At 28.6% G+C, this 21,834-nt stretch overlaps 1 protein-coding gene across 3 annotated transcripts in view; it reads left to right on the top strand.

The window, feature by feature from the left end:
* Positions 1-21,347, top strand: part of MICAL-like (protein) — a 54,067-nt gene extending 32,720 nt beyond the window's left edge. For 2 of the 3 annotated variants that reach the window (XM_016050450.4, XM_016050448.4), the window contains exons 6-13: positions 138-624; positions 5,363-7,050; positions 9,505-9,622; positions 11,981-12,083; positions 12,194-12,273; positions 13,739-13,847; positions 18,989-19,038; positions 19,790-21,347. In XM_016050450.4, the coding sequence (XP_015905936.3) occupies positions 138-624; positions 5,363-7,050; positions 9,505-9,622; positions 11,981-12,083; positions 12,194-12,273; positions 13,739-13,847; positions 18,989-19,038; positions 19,790-19,956 (2,802 nt within the window). In that variant the 3' untranslated portion in view covers positions 19,957-21,347. The remainder of the gene's footprint in view (positions 1-137; positions 625-5,362; positions 7,051-9,504; positions 9,623-11,980; positions 12,084-12,193; positions 12,274-13,738; positions 13,848-18,988; positions 19,039-19,789) is intronic. The other variant, XM_087164016.1, reaches the window with a different exon arrangement.
* Positions 21,348-21,834: the final 487 nt, after the last annotated feature.

Below are 21,834 nucleotides of genomic sequence, written 5' to 3'. Positions count from 1 at the left end.
ATTAACTGACCCAAAATAGTAATTTATTATAGTTTTTGTTTTAATGATTTCTAAAATTTATTGGTAGAAGGTTTCATTTGCTCAAAAAGAATGTTAAAATTTAATCATTTGCTAAATAAATATTTTTTTCTCTCCAGGTATTAGCTGCAGAACCAAAACTTACTAATAGACGAGTTGAGGTTTGCCAAGTCTGCAACAATCGGGTTTTCATTCTTGAAAGGCTCATTGTGGATAATAAGCTTTATCATACAGCTTGCTTTAGATGCTTTAAATGTAAAGCTTTACTGAATCCTGGTGCATATATTGAAAGTGATACTCCAGGAAAATATGAATGTACTGTGTGTCTGCCGGAAGACAAATTGAGCAGCATGGAGACAGACGATACGGAATCGCATAGTTCACTTGAAGAAAAATGTGATGTTTCTATGAATTCTGTTTCAGAGCCTTTACATAATATACAGAACAATGTTGTAACTAAATCTCCATTGTCTGAATCAGTGACCCAAGCTCGAGCAAACTTTTTGCAACGAAGTTTAAATAAATCAGATTCAAGCACCAAATTCTCCCTCACCAACAAAACGCCAAGTTCATTAGAGAATGAACTTCCAAGAAATGGAATATCAGGTGCATATGACATTTCAATATTTCCATTACTGTTTCAAAAAATTTATGATGTATGGACTGTTATGCAGTTTTATATTTTAAGATTTTTATTTTATTGATCTTTATTTCATTTTTAGATCTTAGATTTTTTCTTAATTTATTTTTTTATATTGTAAGATCTATTTGTCATTAATTTATATCATGATAGTATATTTTTTGACCTTTTTAGCATTAAGTAGAGTAAGCGTTTGCTTAATTTCTTCTCTATGATTTTTTCCCATTAAAACAGATGAGGAAATCTAATTTGTTTTCCATGAAAACAACCCAACCAATTAGCAAAAAATGAATGTACCGTGCAGAACCTCTTATCCGGAAATCGGAAAACCAGATAACCGGAATGAAATTCGGAACCGGAAATTAATTTTGTTCCATTAAAAAATTTTTTTCCTTCCTGCAAGATTTTGAGCCCATTTTGTTATTTAGAGCGTACGGCGTATCGAGTTGACGAAAAAACTGATTTAGAGGGCGGATCAAAAGCCGTTTGTAGACGAATCTCACATGAGCACAAATAGCTTATATATGTCATTAATGTTAATAATAACATAATAAGCCTGTATATAATTTTTATTTCATAATTTCTTTCCTTATTTAAGCTTAAGTGTATTATTATTTATAATTTTTTATTATTTCTAAAACTATTTCAAAATAATTTTTTAGTTTCTTTTTATAAACATTAAAAGAACGGCATTTTGCAGCGATTCAGAAAACCGGAAAAATCAGTTATCCGGAATCGCGATGGTCCCGATCGTTCCGGATAATCGGTTCTCTACTGTATATTTTTTTTAGTCGATTGTTTAATTCCTCACTTCAATTTTGCAGGGGTAGCTTTTAATGCAGTTCTTCCAAATAGTCGTCTTTTCCCTCCAATGTCCATTTATTAAAGTGAAGTCCGTTATCAGGGGTCTGTCTAGGTTTTTCTGAGAGGTACCTATTTTGTGAAAATTTAGACTTAATTTGTGAAAAATTAAAAATTATATTAAAAAATCAACACAAAAATATGGTTAAAATATGGATTTATCGTTTCTTAAAAGAAACAAAAATAAAATTTTAAGAAAAAGTATCTTGTGACCTAAAGCTGAATTTGTTAAGCTACCGTTAAACGGTAGTAAATACGGCCTGGACAGACCCCTGGTTATAGTCCTTTTTTTTAATGTTTGATCCCCTTAGTCCTCTTTGGAATGATTTGAAAATCAGTTTATGGAAATTTTTCTAATATGATCTAATTGTGATGCTCTCTAACTTTGTGTTTCAAACTTTCTCCCAATTGTTCATATTGTTAGAAAGCCAATGATGTTAGTACACTATTTATTGTATCTATAGATCAGTGTTGTTATTCTTGAACTTTGAGATCATACTTTTAATATTCTCATGTGAGTTTAGGAAGGCCAGCAACTACAAAGCTTTATCACTTAAAACTTTTCTTGTCCCTTTTATTCATTAGATTTAATAGAGATAAGAATAGGCATGCCAGATTTCATGCCCGTTTCCCGTCACAAGATTTAATTAACAATTTTAAAACTGAAAATATCTCATTGATTAAACTTAAGGTCCATCCATAAAGTGCTCTAAAGTGATTTAAGTATATAATCTATTCCACCCGATTTGTTGTTTCTGAATTTTGAAGACTCAAGATTTCAAATGACTTAATTAAATTTTTCTAACATGAAATTTTATAAGAGTGAATTGGTTCACGTACTTATTTAATATTGAATTTAATACTTATTTTGGAAGATAAGAATTCTTCCGTGATAGATATTAGTTGTTTCAAAAATTTTAATTGATTTCTATAAATTAAAAGATGAATTTAATCCAATTAACAATTCCATTATCATAAAAATTTAATGAAACTCTGAGGGGTTCACAAATTGTTTTATTAAAAAAAAATTTTTTTAGGTGTATTTTAAATTTGAAAAACTCTTCAATTGAAAATGTTAGGTTCCGTTTAAAAAATATTAAACAAATTACAATTTTAAATAGGATATTAAGCTTTCAGATTTGGTCTTAACAAGAAATAATTCTGATTGAGTTCCATAATTAATGACATTTTGAAAACTTATTAAAGTGGGATTACTAAATGCATTTATAAAAATAATTACTAAATGTAATATTAAAAAAGGGATCACTATTTTCTTAATTATGAGATTTTTAAAAAGTAAAATTTGAGGCGTTCATTTATCTAATACACATTAGCAATTGCAGTGACAAATCATCAAAATTTTTTATTAACTTTATTATCGTTTTAAAAAACAATGGAAAATAACAATTCAAGAACCAGATTTTTCAAAAAAGGTGGATTGCGAAACCATGTACTAATTTACTTTCGGCAGTTGTTTTAAGACTATTTTTACTCAAAAGTTATTGAAACTCTTTTTTTTTTTTTTAATTATTTAATCAAAGAAATTTTGAAATTACTATTACATAATCTTGGTTAAAGATTGATTCTTATGTGATGATATTTTCTAACCAGTATTTTAATTAATTTTTCACCTATGTAATTTTTACATTTTTGAATCTTTATGAATAAGGTAAATAAATAATTTAGAATAAGGTTTGAAAACTTGCACATCGAAGTTAATGGCTAACTTAAGAAACTTACTGTAAATACTTGTTAAAAAGATCCTGCACTAAATAAATTCTGTTTAATGATTTTTTTAAGATTTTCATAAGGAAGACTAATTAAATAACTGATTGTGGTAATTGAGTATAACTATGAATGGTCCTCTTTTCACTTACAAGTAGTCCACTTTTCCTTTTTTTGTTGGCTAAAATACAGGGTTGGCAGGTTTTTGACATGTGACAGTTTTTGACGGTTTAAACCGTCACGTCAAAAACCTCACTGTCAAAAATGTCAAAAACCTATATTCATATGTGAAATTGAATTAATACATAAAATTTATATATTTTTTTATAAAGGATAGTGTTTCTAAATATGTTCTAGAAAAAATAAATTTAAAATTTTGAAGAAACACTTATATTTTGAATAGTAACCAAAATCTTGTACTTTTGAAAGCTCACATCTTTTGTAATATTATGTATTCATTTTCATGTGTTATTGAAAATCTGCAGTGATATTATTAAGAAATTTATTTATTACCAAATTTAGTGTATAGTATAGATTATACTAAAAATTAGACATTTTTAAAGATAAACATTAGCAGTTTTGTACATTAGACATCTTTTAAAGAAAAATCTTTTTAATATTCTTTTAAATCTTCTTAATAATCTTTTTAACATAAGACAATGCAAATTTAAGTGCTTTCTGTTAAATACACAGAGTAGTTAGTGTCGATTTACAGTATATTCAGCCTATTCATTTACTATGCTGAAAATTTAGTTTATCCAAATACTTGTGAATTTCATTTTGCTGAATACTATATAGTTTTGTTGAATATCTAAATATTCAGCTGTTGAATAATTACTTCTTGCTTTCAAGATATGCATTATTTGTATTCTTAATACAAGTGGAGAAAAAAAAATTAAGTGGTAAAAATTGTTTTAATAATAATATAACATTGTTTTAATAATAATAATATATAATTGTTTTAATAATAATAATACATAAGTGTAATAATTATAAATAAATATAATAAACAATATGAATTATATTTATCATTATTCACAAGTATAACTACTTTTAAATTCAAATTAACATACTGGATAATAAAGATATTCGGTATAACATTAAAAAAAAATTTTATACACTTGTATCAAGTTTGTATTTATACAACATAACTTGTAAGTTTCTTATAAATATTAGTTATATGTTCCTTATATGTCAAAAATGCATAGTAATAAGCTTTTAATTTTCTTAAGTATCAAAAAAAAAAAGTTTTTTTTTTCAAAATATAAATATTTAAAAAAATTTGTGCTAAATTTTTCTGCACATGCATTTGAATATAAATTTCTGAGATTTTAAATCTGTTATTTTACCTTAATTTTAATTAAAAAATATTTTAAAACCTGCTGATTACCTATAGTATAATTAAATTTCAATATAATGCATGACAACTGTTAGTAGTTCTGAAGTTTATATACTTTCTTGCAAACTTCAGTTTTTGACGGTTTAAACCAGTATTATACCCTTGTCATGTCAAAAACCACTTTTTGACGTCAAAAACCCAACTCTGCTAAAATATGTTGAGAGCCTGCTTATGAGGAAAAAAAAGAGGTTTTGTAATAAATTTTATCTGATGTTATTACATTATAAAAAATCACTAAGCTCCTTAAATATTTTTGACTTCATACACAATTTATGGCTATGTCTAAAATATACATTTTGTTTATAATTAATTATGTTAGAATTGAATCGCAGAATTTTGTATATGAAGATACGAAAGGAAGATATATAATAACTAGTTTTCAAAAGTCATGTTCTAATAAACTAAAACATTAGTTTGTAATTGTTGCTAGAGGTGACATTTGTTGTTTGCAAAGTAAAGTTTCTGATGCCTCGATGTTTTGTGTCATTTTCACAAATTTTGATCTTTAGTTTTAATATGTCTTAATGTGAATTTCAATTTAAAAGAATTAATTCCATTTAAATGCATTGGGAATAGCCTTACAGGAATTTTACTTGCCTGCTCCTAGACTAAGTTTTTTTTTTTTTATTAATGTGTTATCGACTTTAAATGATGTATTTTGGTTTTAGAAATTTTTATTAACCATTAACTTTTATTTATTGGTATATTTTTTTTCACAGTGAAGGACAAAATTAGTGTTTTTGAATCCAGTAAAGTATCTAAAGCAGACTCCCCACCATCTTTAGAGCCGACTTCACCAACCAACCTCAGAAAGTCACCAACACCAAAATCACTGTCATATTTAAATACTTCTTTAAATCAATCTCCAAAACCCAGTGTTAGACTGTCAAAGTTATCTACTGTTACTCCAGATAATAGTGAAAAATCAAATGAAGACAAAACAATTATGAAGGCTACTGAAATAGATACTATACATGCAGATCATAGTTCGACAGAAACAGAATTCACAAATGACTCAAATTCAATTGAAACCAAATCAGTCTGTGATAATGTCTCTTCCAATGAAGTTCCTCTTTCAGATCCTACTCTTTCTTTGGTTAGCAATAGTATCAGTCCTTTGAAAACTTTACCTAAGGATTTGGACAAAAATGTTATTTATAAAAGTTCAATAGGGGAATACAAGAGTCCATTAAAATCTTCGCGTGATATTTTTCAAACTAATATTCAGCCTTTGAAACTTACTATTCCGACTATAAATACCAGTGTAAATTCAGAATCATCTAGTTTGCCTACGACACCTCTTTCCCCTTCTACAGATCACATTAAATCGAATGAAATCGCACACATCAGACCATCTTATAACAAGTCTTTGACTCGTCCTCTTAGTTATTCCAACTTGCAAGTCAAACAGAAGTCTGATGACATAACTGACAGCAATTCATCTAGCATGCTTTCAAATGAAAGAAGTGATGCAACTGTTAGGAGCAAAGCACTTTCGCTTGATAAAAATTCTGAATTAAGAAGTAGTGTTTCACTTAATCTTATTTCGAAAACTGACAATAAAGATCCTGTTTCAACAATTAATGAGCAAACAAATATGACTATGAGTTCTACTACTACCAAAATATCTCCTATTCCATCAATAAGACACAGTATTGAATCCAAGAAGCTAGATTTGCCGCCAAAAGAAATTAAAATCTCCATAAGAAAATCTGAACCTTCGTTCCCCAAAAGCACTGTTATAGAGAAAAAGGAGAAAGAAGATGCACCTGTAAAGCAGCTTGTTCCCAAAGACCAAGAAGAAGAAACTTACCCAGATGATTTAAATCCTTTTGGTGACGAGGAGGAAAATGAGGAAGAAGAATATCCAGATGATTTGAATCCTTTTGGTGATGATGAAGAAGAAAAGCCACGTAAAGTATTTGAAGGGGTGTGTGCTGATAACTATGATGAGTCAAAGAATCCATTTGCATCAGATGAAGAAGAAGCTGAAAGTTCACTTACAGCAAACACACCATCGCCTAGGCCATATAGATCTCAAAATAATTCACCTTTTGGAACAATTTCATCTCCAACCGGATCACTTAGAGGGACAACTAAAAAGAGGAAAGCACCACAACCTCCTAAACTTAGTGACATCTTCCCCAATAATGACTCTCCTGATAGCTCCTTAAAGCCGTCTCCATCTGTAAGTAGAAGAGGTCTTGAGACTCCTTCACCTAAACTCAGAAAAAGTAAACCAGCTCCTCCTCCACCACCTACGCCATCTCCTAGGCAAAATGGTGTGTCACCCACTAGGAAACAACCTCAGCCTAAAGAAGAGGATAATAAGTCGGACTCCGCTGCCAAAGAATCCAAGCGACGAAAAAGACCTGCCCCTCCTGTACCAATTCCAATGCGAAAAGATGTAAGAACTTAGAATTTTGAGATCTATTTTATTTCTAGTTATTATTTTCAAAATGTTGTTTAAACTCAAGATACTGATAAAATAGCCTATTTGCAAAGTTTAAACTACTAATAATTTTAATTTATCTATATATTATTATAGATTTTTAATAGATTTAAATTTTTTTAAGAGATTTTACGTGGTTAAATAGTTTTTTTTATATGTTTTTAAGTTGGACTATTCATTTGAAAAATCTCATTTTATAATGGTTTACAAACAAAAGTTGAACACTCCTAACTGTTAATATGGCATTTTTTAATGGGAAGTCTATGTTTTCTACCTTCATGCTTGTGTATTTGTCAAAGCCTTTTCAAACTGATCAAAACATTGCTAACCACAAAATAATTTTTTTTTTTTTACTCCTATTAAGATTTTTACCATACATGTAACATAAATCTCTTCTTTCATAAAACTATTGAATCACATTTTCCATTCGATTTACTATTTATGAGGAGGGACCTACAAAAAATCGAAGTGTGCTTCCATTTGTAGACACAGTTGGGAGTTCTTCTGCTTGATGGGGTTAGTAGAGACTGTCACGAAGCAGCTGTGCAAATGGCGTCAATTAGTAGGTCAACGTTTAGGTATAGCGTTGTGTTTCTCTTTCTGTTATATTGTTCCGCTTGCGCAGTTGTTTCGGCAGATTTAAACGAACAAAGAATGTGTTTAAAACTTTTCTGTTTGAAAAATTGGCAGCGGAAGCTTATGAAATGCTGGGCTATTAAAGAGGATACTATTAGCCCAGGGCTGATTGTGCTCCGGAAAAAATATGGATTTCCGGATTTTTCGCTAACAGTGATCTGGAAGTTTCCGGAGATCGAAGGTCCAGACGTTTCGCAAAAATCATTGATCACAGAAGTTTCCGGAAATCAAATTTTCAAAGGTGGAACTAAAAAACACAGTTTATTTTATTTGTTTGTAAGGGAGAGCCAGAGAGATACTTTATAAGCTTATATTCATGATTAATATAAATTTTTTATCAGTAAATACTTGTTATAATCATAAACTCAAGAAAGAAAAACATATTTGTAAATTGTAATTACTTCTCCAGGTCATCATAGGTATGTGTAGAATTTTAAATATATTTTAGGTATACTAAGAAATATTGAGAAAAGGGGGAAAAAAAACCTTGTTAAATTTTTTTCCAATTTAAACTGTTTTTTTTTTTTTTTTTCTCAAGAAATTTTTTGGAATTTTGATTTAGGCTCACAATCACCCCTGCATGCACACAAATGTTCTGGTGCTTTTGGCATGCAGTGAAATGAGTGTTTGAAGATCATGCTTGTTCTGGGCAAATTCCACAAATGAGGAAAAAAATAACTAAAAAATCAAAGAGGATTGTCGTTTCACAATTGACCAGATTTCAGGAGAGACAGGCGTTAGTTGGAGCTTGTGATTTGCAAATGAGGCATGTTTCCACTAAACGCTAAATGAACCTTTCAGATGTGAACTGTCATCCTCCACCCTCGGTATTTGCCCTATACTACTTTTTCCTCTTTCCGAGAATGACAAAGCATAAAAGAAAGGGAGCGTTTTAATTTTGTTAAGGCAATTAAATAGTTTCGCAAAACAGTGGGAAAAAAGACTTGATAAGTGTATTACATCTAAAGGAGAGTACTTTAAAGGTGTCTGAAGGAATTAAAAAAATTTATAACTAAAATTATATAGCTAAAAAAAACTTTGTAACCAAATTTTTTTTTTAAAAATCTGTATTTTTTATTTTTCTTCATTTGATAAAAGGGGTCTGTCTAGGCTTTTCTGAAAGGTACCTTTTTTGTGAAAATTTTGACATAATTTGTGAAAAATTATATTAAAAAGTCAACACAAAAACATGGTAAAAATATAGATTTATCATTTCTTAAGGGATATAAAAATAACATTTTAAGAAAAAGTATTTTGTGAAACTATCGTTTTTCCTAAAGTTGAATTTGTGAAACTACCGTCTTACCTAAAATTGAATTTGTGAAGGTACCGCTAAACGGTAGCAAATTCGGCCTGGACAGACCCCTGGATAAGCTTCATTATTTTCCTCATGTGGCAAGGACATTATTTTAGATAGTTCAGAATATTTAGTTGATTATTAGATTTCATATTTTAAAAACAAATTATTTTACAATTAAATGGTTAAAAAGACATTAGTTTTAAAGTTTTTCAATTTAAATTGTCCAAAAAAGGAAACCCTGTATAAAAAATGGGGTAAATTGAGCGTTATATACATACCAAATGTTAAACTCTAAATGTTGGTGTAACTAAGCAGCTCTGTTATCAACTTTCATGTTATTATTTGTGCATCTTTTTACCTGTACTGAATGCTTGTTGCAGTAGAATAGGTTCAGGGCACCGTTGTACTCTCATGTTTGTTGTTTATAATAAGCTTTATTAATATTTCTAATGTTAGATAAACTTTTTTTTTAGAAAAAGAAAATTCCACTTAAAGAAATATTGCGTGAAATGAAAGAAATTGAAGCAAAACAAAGAGATCTTGAAACTCAAGGCCGGCAAATAGAGCTTTTAATTAGAGATAGAGATAAAGGTAAGATGTTCCGTTTTTACATAAGCGTTTGATGAATGAGTCAATAAAGCTTGATCGCACTGTGACTGGTACAAATAAATACTTAAATAATTAACTTTCTAAATTGAATCTCAATAGTCAACATCCTTGGGATATAAGTACAGATAATATATATATATATATACTTCATAACATAGTATAATAATCATAATATGTTATTAAGTATAATGATTTTCAAAATTAAAGTAGCTTGATGGTTTATGTGTTATCGTTGTGTGTTTTAAATCACCACAACATATTTTAAAGTAGAATTTCAAGGTGCATAGTGATAAATTTAAGAGAAAAATCAAAGAAAAACTGTTAATATTATTATTGACTTTGGTGATGACTATGACTTTATTAATGTATCATCTTTTCAAAAAATAATCATTTTGCATAGTGGAGAATTGAGGTTAAGCAACTTTTCTAAATAAAATATATTTCGATATTTAATCTTCACATGGCTACTTTGACCAAGTAGAAAGAAAGCCTTTAGAAGTGGTTCTAAGAAGATTTTATTCAATATTATTAAATTTTGCTATTATTCCCAAATGGTATTACTTTAAAAAACAAACAGGCTATATAGGGTAAACAAACCAGTGAAGGAACACTTACGCTTCACTTGCCTTTTAAAAAATCATATTAATTTCAAAATTCATAATTTTAGTTAAATGACAGTGTCAACATATTTGTTACTAATTGCAAATTATGTAAAAAAATTGTAGAGAACTTACATAATATTGTTTTAAAGTTTTAGAGGTTCAAATAACAAGTAGTAAGAAGACCAAGTGAAGGAACAGCTCTTACCAGTGAATGAATACCCAGTAAAGGAACACTTAATTTTGGTTATTTTTTAATGCTCTTTATGAGTTTATAAGCCATACAAATATTTAAAAACAAGCCTATTCTTCAAATTATAACATATAAATACTTGGAAAATGTTAACTTTTTTTTGTAATCATGAGTTGAAAATTAAAGTGTCAACATATTAACACATACTGTTAATTCACTGGGAAATCTATAGAATAAATAGGTTAGAAGTTGTTTTTCATATTTTTAACATACTTTTGATGCGGAACATCACTAAAGGTACAAGAAAATTAAAGTTTATCTTTTATTTTCATTAACTTAGAAAAAAAAACAGTAAAGGAACACTTGTTTCTTCACTGGTTTTTCATCGTTTGGTGATCCAGTGAATAAACACCCCCTTATCTCAGTACTTAATTATGCTATGCTTTAAAAAAAAAACGTAACTTTAATAACTATATTTTGAATTCTCTTTTTCACAGTGAGAAAAATAAAACTAGTGCATGCATTTAATTCCACTTCAAACATATAAATACAAACACTCAACTTATAATTTTTTCAAAGAAACAAGGTGTTGCAGAGATAATAACAAATTCAGATTTTTTTCCAAAGAAGTCTATTTGACCAGGTAATCCAAATCATTGCTAGATGACTTCCTATTGTTTGGCAGAAAGCTATTGTTACCAATCAATCTAAAGAAAAACTTTCAAATTCTTATTTTTAATCAGTATATATGAAATGCTCCTTCACTGGGTAGTGTTCCTTCACTGGTTGGTTTACCCTACCTCTTTATTATTTGTCTAATATTTTTGATTTTAGAACATATAACGATAAAACATTTTACCCAAAAAGATTTTTCACAAAATGTGCAAAAAACGCTAAAGAAATGTACAAAAGGTATCTAGATATGAAAATATCCAATATACCTAGTCTGTATATGTAAAGAACTCTCCTTACCAGTCACCTGTAGATTTGTCATCGACTGCGGTTATGAGGTTGTATTACTTCCAGTTGGGGTGTGGGTAAACTTGTAGGAAACGTTTTCACTGGGGTCAACAAAAGAAATATCAAAAGCTCCTCTCTCTAAAATGCACTCTTTCTTGTTTCCATAGCAGCAGACAAACCAAGATTTTCTGGTGGGAGGTGTTCTTTAGTTAAAAGACTATATTTGATTATGAAAGAAAAATATATACCCAAATAATAAACTAAACATATTTTGTAAAGTTGCGTTAAGTCTAATTATTACATAAAACTTGCTGAAATGCATATTATGATTAGCTGTGAGAAATTCCCATTCATATTTAAATATAAATACTTAAATTTGCTGCAAAATAATTAAAGTGCATATTTGCATTTTTTTATTGTTTGTTTTTGTGTACTTGGTTTTAAATTATGAATCATAAAAGCAATTTGATTATTATTACTCTCCAAATTTTTATTGTTTTTTTCTTCTTATTACTATTTTATTGAAATGAACAGTGTAATGAACATTCTTAATTAATTTTTATTTTGATTATTAATTTTTTACTTCAGATGAGGAACCTTCTGTTGAAGAAGAAGAAAATATTATGCAATTATTTGAATTAGTAAACCAGAAAAATGCTCTTTTCCGTCGTCAAGCTGAACTTATGTATATGTATGTTATTTAAATTTTTATTGTTTGCTGAACTATCATTTTCAGATGTCAGCTCTTTTTACATTTATTTAATTTGAATTTAAAATGTCAATGGTTTTTTTTCTTTGTAGAAAACGGTCTCAACGCTTAGAAGAGCAGCAGGAAGAATTAGAAAAACAAATACGAGAGTTAATGGCTAAGCCTGAAAGTGGTAGGAAGTTTTACTCAATAATTATATATTTTTCTTCGATTTGAATATTAAATCTAATCACTGTTATGTTTAATACATTCTATTAACATTTAATTTTTTTACTATTATAAAAGTATATTGAATTGTAATATAATTGTTATTTTTTTATTTCTTATTTTGTTGTGTTTTGTTGTAACAAAATTTTAAGGCATGGTGAAGATTTAAGATATGATCAAAATATGCAGCTAGTTTGGATCAAACCTTCCTCTTTAAACTTAATATTTTAAAATTGTTACCTAGTTTTGAACAATCATGGTTATTTTCTTTGAAACCATGTAGTTTGTCTATATGCTGGAGAAATTTCTTAACTTAAAACCTTTTGTATAAAAGAACTAATCATTATTCATGATGTTTAAATATATATATATATATACCTCGGGCCGGGCAAGGTTGACTCAGCCTTTCATCCCTTCAGTGGGTCAATAAATGAGTACCAAGCTTGCTTGGGAACTAGACACTGGGGGTTCCGCTTTCGACTGACCACCTAACCAGAACATCTGCTCCTGCACCCCAGAGCCCAAGGTCATAAAACTGAGATGGGCACAGCAGGCCTTGGCCCTCTATGAGCTGTCGCACCACCAAGTTTAGTTTTTATATAGTTATATATTTTTTAAAAATGAAATGCTTGCTTGAATCCTATTTTTAAAGTTTTTCTACTGTGCGAGAACAAAAAGAAGTGAAATTGCAGTTTTTAAAAGGAATATCATGTTAAGTGCATAATTACTTTTAAGACTTACTGTTTGTTATGAAATTAAAAAATGAAAGTCTTAATGACTTTTTATTTAATGAGTTACTATTTTCTTATTGCTTAGAAGATTTTTTATCTATGATATTAGAAGATAATTTTTATCTATGTTACTTGTTCCATTGAAACATTTATCTTTGATTGTATAAATTACTAATGCAAAGTGGATTAAAAAGAAAAATTCTGAAGACTTTATTCTATGTTAATTTCCATTTTTTTAATTCCGAAATTATTTAATTTCAGATCAATATTTAACCGAATGGTGTATACATTTTCCTACTTTGTTAGTCAATTTAAAATTTATAAATATTATCTTTAATCTTATCTTTTGATTTTGCGTGTGCTTGTAATGTTTATTCCTTCCTGTCATAATTGTTCTCAAAAATACATATTTTACTTAGGACCAAGTAGACTTGCATGACGACAATGATTTTAACAGGTTTTTTAAAAATTAAAGAAAATAAGTACCAAAAGATTTAGTACTTGAAAATAAGTTCTTTGGAATAATCAAATTGTAAAAAATAAAAATATTAACTAAAATTTCTTGAATATCTGCTTTTTTATTGTTACTTAGATAAAACTGAACACAATTTTGTTTTTTTGAATGCTTACAAACTATATTGTTTTAAATTAAATCATCCAAATAATATTACTCAATACATTGCTTGTTTTTTTTATCAGAGAAAACTGAAGAAGAAAAGGCTAGAGAAGAAGAACTTATTTATGAACTTACTGATATTGTTGACCAAAGGAACTCTATAATTGACAGCATTGAGATGGATAGGAGGAGGTTGGTTGAATTTGTTTTCATTACTTTTAAAATTAAAATCGTGGATTTATTTTACACATAATTAAAGTGTAGTCTCTAGTTTATTTAAAATAAAGTATAAAAGCTAATATAAACAAGGTTAAGATGAAATGAGCAAAAAAAAAAGAAGGTCTGTGTGTTCTAGTTGTTGACAAGTGATAGCGATCAGAATGTGGAATCCCCCAGTAATGAATAAATATACAAAATCATGTAGCATGCCCATATTTTGTGCATATGCTTACGTAATTTTCAGTCAGAAGTATTTTTTTGATGATAAATACATTCTGGTAAAGAACTAAAGAGGGAATAAGTTTGATTGTCATTAACATAGTTAGTGGATATTGAATATTTTAGGTATCCATGAAATGAAAGCCTTTCCCTAATTCAAGTAAATAAATTGCTTTTATTAATATTCTCTAAAATTTTAAATTATTTTACAATTAACTATACCTAACAATATTTGTTTATCAATCATATTTCATGATAAAAATAATAAAAGAGTCAGAAATTCGTTTCTGGAAACTATAACCTCACAGTAAAAGGTTTAAATTATGACTCAAATCTTAAACCCTAGTTCTAATTAAAGCCTTGAAATATTTACAAAATGAATTTTGATTTTTCTTTGCAAAGAGTCTCAAGTTTTTCTGTTAAATTTGTAGTAAAGATTCTCAAGCATTTAAGATTTCTAAACTATTTAAGATTACAACATTAAACATTTGAGTAACTGAATGTTCAAAAACATTTTCTATAGCCTAAAGATTGAATTATGGGGTTGAGTGGTCTATCTCTATAGTTTTAATGGGCAATAAATCAGCTTTTAACGCTGGTAATTTTGTGTTTTTATACATTTATTTAAACTAATTTATTCTTGTTAATTAATATCTGAGATAAAGGTAATGGTAAGTTTCACTTACCTTTTTCTATGGACAATCATGTTTTTTTTCTGTAGATAAATATTATGATGAGGCTTTAGTATTACTGACATCTTATTTAAATCTGAATAAACATTTATTATTGATAATCTACAATGTATTAATGATGATTAATATATAAAATGAAATGATACATGAATTACGTTAATTAAAAACGTGATGAATCAGGGGTCTGTCCAGGCCGAATTTACTACTGTTTAGCGGTACTTTCACAAATTCTATTTTAGGTAAAGCAGTAGTTTCACAAATTCAACTTTAGGAAAAACGGTAGTTTCACAAAATACTTTTTCTTAAAATTTTATTTTTGTATCCCTTACGAAACGATAAATCCATATTTTTGTGTTGATTTTTAAATATAATTTTTCACAAATTATGTCTGAATTTTCACAAAATAAGTACCTCTCAGAAAAACCTAGACAGACCCCTGTGAATGATAATGTGGGGGGTGGAGTTACAGACCATGTCAACCTTCATTTATGAAAAGGTACCCCAACATAGAGTCGAGTTAACATGTCTTATATACTAGTGAAATGTTGTTGTAATTTTGTAGTGGTAGATACGCTACAGTACTCCCCCACCAGAATTATAGCTATGATAGAATTCGATGAATGGATGTCACTAGTTGATTCATTGCTGTTTTGTGCGGTTGAGTCGGGAGAGCTGTATTAAGATCACCGTATCAATGTGGGGAAAGTTGTTACAGACCATGTCAACCGTCATCTATGAAAAGGTACCCCAGGTGAGGCTCGTCCAATTCCAGACATTTCGGCCGAAACAGTAGCTAGTGCGTTATACGAAAATTGGATCGCCCGATTTGGCATTCCTAAAATAGTGACAACAGATCAGGGTAAACAATTTGAATGTCAACTATTCAAATCATTAATGACATTATTAGGCATTAAACACATCCATACGACGGCATATCACCCCATTTCTAATGGCTTGATTGAAAATTGGCACCGTACATTGAAAGCCTCATTAAAAGCTCATCTAACTGATCGTTGGACAGAGGTCTTACCCACAGTATTATTGGGAATGCGTTCTGCATTCCGGGAATCCATAAAGGCTACAACAGCTGAACTGGTTTACGGAACTGCCTTGAAGTTGCCGGGAGAATTTCTAATGCCAACACCAAAGGATTTCAATGCCAGTGAATTTGTGCAGCGCCTGAAAGAAAATATGGCAAAATTGTCCCCTTCACCAACCAAGAATCATGACACTAAGAGCCGAACATTCATCTCGACCGACCTCAAATCGTGCAAGCAAGTTTTCATCCGACACAATGCTGTTCAACCGCCACTTAAGCCAGCTTACGATGGACCCTTCGAGGTACTGGAAAGAACAGACAAAGTATATAAAGTTCAAGTTGGCAACAAATCCAAGTTTGTGACTATAGACAGACTAAAGCCAGCCTACATCTTGAACATTCCAGAGTCAGAACCAGAGCCTGTGATCTACCATCCTAGCCCACCTCCGGAAGTTACTGAGCCAACAACAACAAATGTTGAAAAAACAGAGGACAAGGCTAAGCATACACGATCGGGACGTAAAGTACGTTTCCCTGCACGATTCAAGTAACGTTGCACTAGGAGGGGGGTACTGCAGTATCCTCACTGCTGAGTCAAACTCAAAAACGACAACTGCCCCCTGACGCAGTTGTGAGATTGAGACTGCTACTTCAATTTCTACTTCCGAACTTTGAACGGAAGTGAACAGTAGTTTCTTTTTTGATATAAACAAGTTCGTTCACGAGATGTTGTTCATCTGATATTTTTCTCTCTCTCGATCGTCAGCGAGATATGTTCTTATTTCATGTAACCTTTTATTATTTTATTTTAAAATACATTAAAATGTAATATATTGGATTAACTACTATTTCATTTCTGCTGCATAAAAGACAGGATTGGACTTCGTGATCGGGTCTAAACCTGTAATAATAACATTTTATTGCTGCAAGCCACATCTTGAGTTCCATTCCAACTAACAATTAATTTGAAAATTTTGTGGGGGAAAAGAGTTATTATTTTTTCTCAGCGCCATCTGCTGACAGTTTTTATTAAGAGAGCTTGGAACAACATTGTTATTCATGAATATTTTGTTTTGTTTACAAATTCTTCTAAAAACTCATCTGATAACTTTTTGGTTGTTTAAAATAAAATATAAAAAGTAAATTCTTTGACTTGAAAGAAATGCAAAGTTTTCTTTAATTACTAAAAGCATTCCAGACTATACTTCCTTATACGAAATCTTTGTTTGAAATGTATTGAGGCTTCTCTTGTAATTTATGCAAACATAATTGTCAGAATCTCAACATTATACTATTCTATCACTCCAAACAGTATAAATGCATTTTGATTTTTTTTAAAAAGTTATCACATTAAATTAGGGGTGCAAGAACCTTTTTAAGTGAAGGGCCACTTGCGCAGCAAGTTACATAGTTACCACAGTTACAAAGGCTAGACACATATTTAGCCGTGTTTGTGGCAAATATGATATTTATTTAAACATTAATGATCTAAGCACTAAATATTTTTTATAAAAAAAACTTAGTAATATATTTACAGATAAATAAATTCTTTTAATTATTGCTATTCATTCAAAAAGGAAAAAAACTAATATTTTTTCTAAAATTTTTTTTATCAATAATTAATTCATCTAAAAAAAGTGTATATATATATATTGGGGGGAAATTACGAATTCTAAAAACAACAAAAACTGTAATGCTTACAGAATGAAAGTGTAAAAAAAAAGTTTTTCCATTAAAGAAAATTTATAGTGTTTAAATAAAAACAAAATCAATTTACTGCAAAATAAGATTCAATATTTATTTGGTATTATATTTCAGATATTATGATATTTCTATTTCTTGAATTATTAGAGGTTTTAGGAATTTTTAATTGCAAACTTATTCAGTTTTTTCCTCAAAAAATCACTTGAACTACAAAAAAAATTGAAACAAAATGAATTAGAAACATTGAACAATTTAAAAATTCGTGTTTTCCTTCAGTTTGCGAATTTTTCATGTTGCTGTTACATTGTACTAAAATACCGGGATTCTAATTCCTCGTTCCAATGCATGGCACTAAGTACCGAAAAAATAACTTATAATTACGATGAAATATGCACAAATAAATAGTATCTAAAAGTGATTATTTCAATGCGCAATTCGAAATTCTTGTGTCTTAATATCATTGTAGTTAAAGTAAGTAATATCAAAATCACGTACTAAAACATCAAAATAGCAAAAAATATTTTTAAAAAAGCTAAAATTTACGATGAAATTAGCATGAATAAAGGGTGTCAATAAGTGATGACTCATAAGTATATGGATAAGTGACGACTCAAATGTACTATTAAAATTTTTCGACATTTAAAAGAAGAAAAAAAATTTCATGGTGTTCAGGAGCTCTAGCGGGCCACATATCAGGAGTCGGTGTGTCGCAGGTTTTGCACCCCTATTAATAAAATTTTTTAATTTTTAAGTGAATTTTTCTTATAAGAGTAAAAGCTTGACTATAATGTCTACTAGTGTTGATTGTACGGGAATTGGCAAATACAGCTTTTTATATTGGTATTGAGAGCATGAGGATTAGAAGATTAAAAAAACCTTAATATGTGATATTTTTTGGAATATAAAATTTTTAGAATTTATGTAGTAAATGCTTCGTGTTTGTTTTTATGTTTTCCTTTAAGTATGTGAAATGATTTAAAGTGCTTTAAAACTTATCAAAACTTTGCATATAAAAATTTATGAAAAAAAGTATTTAGTATGTGGATAGCCATTATTATACATTTTTGGATTTTTAATTTTAACAGATTTTTTTCTAATTTTAAATGCCATCTGCTTTCATGCTTAGGGCCAGGGCTTTGGGAGTGAACCTCTAGGACTGCAAAAAATCTGTTTATTACTCTCTTTTAAATTTTAAAAGTGGGAGATTTTGATACATTTTATGTTAGTATTATTTTTATAAGGTTGTAATGTAATTAGTAGAAATTTCTCTACTGAATTTGCAATGGTTTGTGGTGCCCGACATTTAAAATTACAGCTAATGACATTGTGTTTTACTTTCGGACGCTTAGACCCTAGGCACATCCCTGGTAGTTTGTGAACACCAAAAGAATTTAAAAAAATTTTTTTTTGTTTTGTTATCTAAAATTATATAAACATAATAAGATTTATCTGTCTTTTAGGGAAATGGAAGAAGATGTCAGTGTCCAGGAGCAAATTGAAATAAAAAATGGTATGTACACATCTTATTTTTATTCAAGAATGATATGCAGTGCATGGTTAGATGGGAAAAAGCTTTTTACTTTTATTAACACCTTAAACTCACAAGTATCATCTTCAATTTCTAATCCTCATTTTCTATAATTATTATTTTTACTGCTTCCGCATTGTTTTTTCACATGGTAGAAAAAATTAATTTTATAAGGAAATTGAATCTAATAGTTAAATATTGTATATTTAAAAGGATATTGACATTAAAAAATTCAATTTATGAAATATCAAAATTCATTTTTTACTTCAGTAGCAGAGTAAATACATAAAATTTCTACTTTAATTATATTTACATTTTTTTCTACTGTAAGAACATTAATATTTGGGCTCCTATTGCAAAGCTTTAAATGCCTTTCTTAATGTTTCATTTACTGACTTCTGAAGTTGCTATTTCAAGTAAATTATATGATTTTAAGGAACTGAACAAAATATATCCTCAAGAAAATCTACTTTATCAACAAAAAGAATTTCCAATAGTTTTATAGAATACACCCAGGAGGAAATATAAGTGTCTGTTTTGTTTTCTAATAATTTATTTTAAAATTTTTGGTTGAAATACCTAAATATTTATTAACCTTTTTGTTACACACTTCTACTGTTATTATGCATGCTTTCATTTCATTCTTATGTTAGTTTTTACTCTGTTTCTTACTGGTTGTGGCTGCTGGGTTTTGGTGCTTTTTGTATGAGATTGTTTATTACTTTCCTAACAGGTGACTTACCAATTGCAGCTGAACTAAAAGAGAAAAATAAAGGTAAAGATAAGAAGGAAAAAAAGGAAAAGAAAGAGAAAAAGAAGAAAGAAAAAAAGAAAAAGGAAAAAAATTTAGAAAGTGGAGATAGTGGGAAAAATACCCTAAGGAAGAAATTATTTAAATAAAATTTAGATTTTAAATTATTTAGATCAATTGCTAAAATATTAAGAATAAAAAATATTAATAGTTGTGTTTTGAAATATTTAGATAAATTACCAGAACACTAATGATAAGAAAATGTGTGCATAATGGATGCAAAATTAATAGATATTTTAGAATTAAATTAAATTATAGCCTTTCCTCAATCTCGTTTAGAAAAATGGTGCTATTGTCCTCCTTTTGAATAGAGCCTTTTAACTTATAAAACTACTTAGCTTAATATCTTTTTAATGATAGCTTTATTTTTTGTTTTGTTTGTATTCCATTTATAAAGTCATAAGTGCAACTTCTAAACAAGAATTTTTAAATTCATCTTTAACCATATACGAAATTCATTCGTAATCATTTTATAGAGCTTAATGAGGGGAAAAACATGTTAAAACAGTTTCAGATTATCAGTTTTCGAATTTTACTCATTTTAAATTGTACAGAAACACCAGGAACCTTCTTTTTTTATTTATTTATTTAATTATAATAAAGATTTGGCAAAAAAGTTAATCCTGTATGCTTTCATTTGATAATAACATGCTTTTAAAGCTGAAAAATTGAGTGTTTACAAAATGTCTCATAACATGTTTTCCCAGAAAGTTCTTTACTTATTAAAGTTGTTTATTCATTCCAACACTTATTGCTATTTGTTCTTATCATTTGCTTTATATCTTCATTCCGAGCACTTTTAGCATTTCATATTTTTCTCATTAGAGTATTTAAAGCTTGCATTATTTTTATATTAAATATTGTGAATTAATTTTGTATATAGAACTCAATCATGCTAACTAGAAGTAAAAATTATTTAGACTTTTGAAATCGAAGTCAGCAAAAAGTTATGAATGGTTACTTAATTTCTCAATTATTGTCACAACTTTAATAAGTGCACAAATTATTATATATTTTTTTTATAAATTGCTTTGATAAATTGATTGTATTTTAAATATTTCAAAATTATGTAATATAATTACTTTTATCATTTTTGTTACATTGTTGTGAAAAATACTAGTCAGTGTTTATGTTTTTGTTACATATATATTTTTATAAGAAAAGTATGGATAAATTTGTTTAAAATCTCATAAAAAATTTTCAGGCCTCCATTACTGATAAAAACAATGGAAGATTCTAATTATGAGTAAATTTAACTAACCCTGTAAAAATAAAACGTTTCCACATTTTAGTGTCAAATTAGGAAGCCATATTTTTTAGAGAAATGTTCTTTTTTTTCAACTTATACTTTGTGCTGCTATATATAATTTTTAAGGGAAAAACTGAAAAAGCTAAAGCAAATTTTCATTTATGTTGATTGTGAATTATTTTTATAATGCTATTTGTAGATGTGAAATAAAAGTGAGATATTTTATTGTGATTGTTTCTCTTCCATACAATACAGTGTTTGCGATTTTAAATTTTACGGCTATAGTATTAAAACTATGATAAGGAAATTTTATAATTTATAGAGGAATTACATTTGCCAATGTCAAAATTTTTTTAAGAGGAACAAAGTCTTGTTAAAGCCAAGTGTAAATCCTAAACACAAGTATCAGGTGATTGCAAAAGTTATACATATTATTATTCTATGCCTCTGAAAGTTCTACTGAATTTTGAATTATTTTTTGTAAAAAATTACAGAGTTAATTGCCAAAAAATGTTTTCATGACAAGGTGACCACAGAACTGAGAAAATTCAGGGAACTTTATCAATTTTAAAATGTAATTAAATAGCCAAAAAATCAAGAAAAATGAATTTTAGTTTAAAATTTCTGAGACTCTTGATATTTTTTCCAAAAAAAAAAATGGTCTTTTACTAACATTTTTCTATAAGAATGTTTGTTTTCAACTTGTATGGCAAGTATA

The sequence above is a fragment of the Parasteatoda tepidariorum genome, chromosome 5 (genome assembly GCF_982258835.1).
Source record: "Parasteatoda tepidariorum strain Cologne lab strain chromosome 5, Ptep-v5.0, whole genome shotgun sequence".
Taxonomy (NCBI): Eukaryota; Metazoa; Arthropoda; class Arachnida; order Araneae; family Theridiidae; genus Parasteatoda; species Parasteatoda tepidariorum.
Note: the sequence above shows the minus strand (reverse complement) of the source record. Positions and strands in the feature narration are given on the sequence as shown.